This window comes from Camellia sinensis, chromosome 9 (assembly GCF_055761805.1).
Source record: "Camellia sinensis isolate YWXY chromosome 9, ASM5576180v1, whole genome shotgun sequence".
Classification (NCBI taxonomy): domain Eukaryota; kingdom Viridiplantae; phylum Streptophyta; class Magnoliopsida; order Ericales; family Theaceae; genus Camellia; species Camellia sinensis.
The window spans coordinates 1,173,735-1,177,585 of record NC_138969.1 but is presented as its reverse complement, the minus strand read 5'-3'; the positions used below and the strand labels follow the sequence as shown (position 1 = coordinate 1,177,585).

Genomic DNA, 3,851 nt, shown 5'->3' with positions numbered 1-3,851 from the left:
TCATGTGTCAAATGTTTCTGAGCAGTCTAGGACCATTAGCTGTCTAGTGGTACTATAAATTGGAGCCGGCCTCGATAAAAAGCTTTCATCAACTCTAAAAATCCTTCAGAGCAAGATTCATCACCAATGAAATCCAGCCAAAGCAAGGCGATTCTCTCTGGGCAATGCAAATTAAACCAGAAGAAACCCTTTGTGAATATTCGGCACGCTATTGGGAATGCTTTAACCTAGTAGATAATGCCTGTAATGATTCCATGGCCATCACCGCCTTTAAAATGGGATTGCATCCTGATAGTCTCCTCTGCAGTTCGTTGACCAGACAGCACCCCAAAACAGTTTGGGTGTTAATGAAGAAAGTTGAAGAATATTGTAAGGTGGAAGACGATGCTCTGTGGGTCAAGACTAGACAGAAAGCTGTTAAGATGGCTCCTCCTGAAATTGTTCAGCCAATAAGCGTCGTGCCGCCAAGGAGCCCTGAACCCTGGAATCGGGCTAAACAAGATAAAAAGCGTGACTCGCGCCGATCAAGTGATCAGTGTTCGCACCGATCACATGAACAATATCAAGTGGATAGCAGGCGCACAAAACGCTCGGACAAGAAGTACATGGAGTTAGTAGAGCCGATCAGCAAGATTTTGTTGAAAGTTCAACACCTTCCGTTCTTTAAATGGCCACCCAAAATGATGGGACCTCCCGATATGAGGAGAAGGGACAAGCAGTATGAGTACCACAAGGACCATGGTCATGACACCGATAGTTGTTATGCACTGAAGGACCACCTAGAGGAGCTGGTACAAGACGGTCGGTTGGCGCAACATGTCTGAAAGAATAATCCATCGAACACGGTAGCTCTACGGCCGGATTCACCTCCACTTGGTGTAATTCACATGATATACAACCTGCCGTCATCAGCCGAGGTACAGACAATTCAATTGCAACCTAGCCTGCATAGGCCAATCACACCAGTAAAACGGCCCCATGAAACTGGGAGGATTAGTTTCAATGACACCGACTTAGTTGGAGTAACTCTCCTCCACACTGATCCCCTCGTCATCGAGCTACGCGTGAACAGATACACCATTGAGCGTGTTCTCATTGATTAAGGAAGCACTTCGAAAGTAATGTATTACAAAACATTTGTCAAACTCAGCTTCACTAACTCATATTTGTCGCCAGTCGATTACCCATTATTCGGCTTTAACACTAACCCCGAGTATCCTTTGGGAAAAATCACACTACTAGTTCAGGCGGGCACCAGATCAGTAGACGCAGAATTTTTGGTTGTCAAACTTCCTTCACCTTATAATCTCATCATGGGAAGAACTTGGTTGCATACCATGCAAGCTGTGCCAAGCACCTACCATCAATTACTTCGTTTTCCAACTGAGTATAGCGTTGAACAAATTCGGGGTTCTCAGAAATCGGCACAGGCGTGCTACTTTGTTGCTTCTGCAAAGAGACCAAAAGAATTGGAAGTGAATTCGATTGAAGTACTGGATCGGGAGAACCTCGAGGACATTGGGAAGATCCCCAGTGAAAAGGCAACTAAAGACCTGGATCGGGTCGAAATTGATGGAAGTCCTGACAAGTTTTTCATGATCGACATTTCCTTGAACGAAGTTGACAGGCACGAGCTTATATCCTTCTTGCTCGGCAACCTCGATGTGTTTGCGTGGACACCATACGAGATGCCAGGGGTGGATCCATATGTGGCCTAGCACCGCTTAAACGTTGATCCAAAATGTAAGCCAATCATTCAAAAAATTCGGCGGTTAGCTGTGGAGCATGCTCCGGCCGTTGTTGAAGAGGTTGACTGATTGCTTAATGTTGGGGCAATTCGTGAAGTAACCTATTCTACATGGTTGTCTAATACCGTGGTTATAAAGAAGAAGAATAGATTTTGGCGTGTTTGTGTGGATTTCACGGACTTAAACACAGCTTGTCCCAAGGATTCTTTTCCCTTCCCCAGAACAGACCAACTTGTAGATGCAACGGCACATCATCAACGCATGAGCTTCTTGGACGCCTACAGAGGCTACCATCAAATTGTCATGCATTCGGAGGATCAAGAAAAGACTGCATTCTTTACCCCAAGAGGAACCTATTGCTATATGGTCATGCCTTTCGGGGTGAAGAATGCAGGGGCAACTTACCAGAGACTAGTTACTGCCATGTTCAAGGAACAACTCGGCCGCTCCATAGAAGTATACATCGACAACATGGTGGTCAAATCTAAGGAAAAGCACGCCTATTTAGCCGATTTGGCAGATACATTCAGCATTCTTCAAAAGTATAAAATGAAATTGAATGCCTCAAAGTGTGCATTTGGCATCGGATCAGGCAAATTCCTTGGCTACATTATTAACCACCGCCGAATAGAGGCCAACCCGAGGCAAATCACAGCAATTCTAGAACTTGGTTCTCCTCAGTCGGTTAAAGAGGTTCAAAAACTTATGGGAATGGCTACCGCGCTCAACAGGTTTATCAGTCGTTCCACAGATCGCTACCGCCAATTCTTTCACACACTTCAACAAGGCAAAGCTTTTGAATGGACCCCTGAGTGCCAAGCCACTTTGGACGACTTGAAAACTTATCTCCGATCAATACCATTCTTGGCAACCCCCTTGGCAGATGACCCGCTCATTTTGTATCTGGCGGTATCTGACCGGGCGGTCAGCACCGTACTTTTAAAGGAGGAACTCGGGGAGCAGCAACCAGTTTACTATGTAAGCAAAGCAATGGCTTACGCCGAAACACGTTATCTACCACTGGAAAAGCTTATCCTTGCTCTCGTTATGGCTGCAAGAAAACTAAGGCATTACTTTCATGGGCACACCATAAGTGTACTAGCGGACTATCCCCTCCGGTCGGCGTTCTGTAGCGCAGAAGCATCAGAGCACATTTCGAAATGGGTTTTGGAACTCGGCCAGTACAATATCCAGTTTTTGCCTAAAACTGCCATCAAGGGGCATGTGCTCACCGACTTTGTAATCGAATTCACTGGGTGCCTTGCCGACTTCAAGTCCGAGCAAGTGCAACCTAAACCCAACTGGAGAATATATATTGGAGACATTTGGCAGTTGTATTGTGACGGGTCATCCAACCAACGTAGCAGTGGGGCAGACGTTGTAATCATGACCTCCGAAGGGGCAATAATCGAGCAGGCGGTTAAACTGGGCTTTGATGCATCAAATAATGAGGCCGAATATGAAGCATTGCTAACCAGCCTTCGGAACGCACTTCACCTCGGTGCGCGGCGGTTGCTTGTTTTCTGTGACTTGAAACTAGTCATCAACCAGTTGAAAAGGGAGTATGCAACTAAAAATGGCCGCATAATAGCCTACATGACAACAGTGAATTCCTTACTCGCGAAATTCGACCACCACGAATTGAATCAAATAACCCGGCATCAGAACACGCATGTGGATACCCTTGCTTGCCTAGCCTCTGCCATCAATTCAGAAATCAAATAGACAATCGAAGTAGGATTCATCCCTAAGCTGCGCATCACCTCTTCTGAACTACTTCAGATTAACATCATTGAACAAGGACCAAGTTGGATGGACCCTATCGTCGTATTCTCTTCCTCAGAACAACTCCCAATGGACAAGAAAAAAGCCCACAAACTGCGAAATAAAGTCTTGCGATGCTACTTGGATCCGCATGGGAAGCTCTACAAAAAATCCGTTTCTGGGCCGTACTTAGAATGTGTTCATCCAGATAAAGTAGAGGAACTCTTAACTGAAATACATGAAGGTAGCTATGGTGCCCATGCTGGAGGACGCTCATTGGTCCACCGAGCTGTAACACAGAGGTATTATATTGGCCCACTATGCGAACTGATGCCGAGA

At 45.8% G+C, this 3,851-nt stretch overlaps 1 protein-coding gene across 1 annotated transcript; it reads left to right on the top strand.

The window, feature by feature from the left end:
* Nucleotides 1–2,738: 2,738 nt before the first annotated feature.
* LOC145799005 (uncharacterized) lies at nt 2,739–3,473 on the top strand. Its single transcript, XM_082888510.1, has one exon. It carries the CDS (start codon nt 2,739–2,741, stop codon nt 3,471–3,473), a length of 735 nt encoding a protein of 244 aa, XP_082744636.1.
* Nucleotides 3,474–3,851: the final 378 nt, after the last annotated feature.

Bases quoted from the DNA above. Each gene is read 5' to 3' on its own strand.
- LOC145799005 (XM_082888510.1), top strand. From the start codon at position 2,739: ATGGCTTACGCCGAAACACGTTATCTACCACTGGAAAAGCTTATCCTT.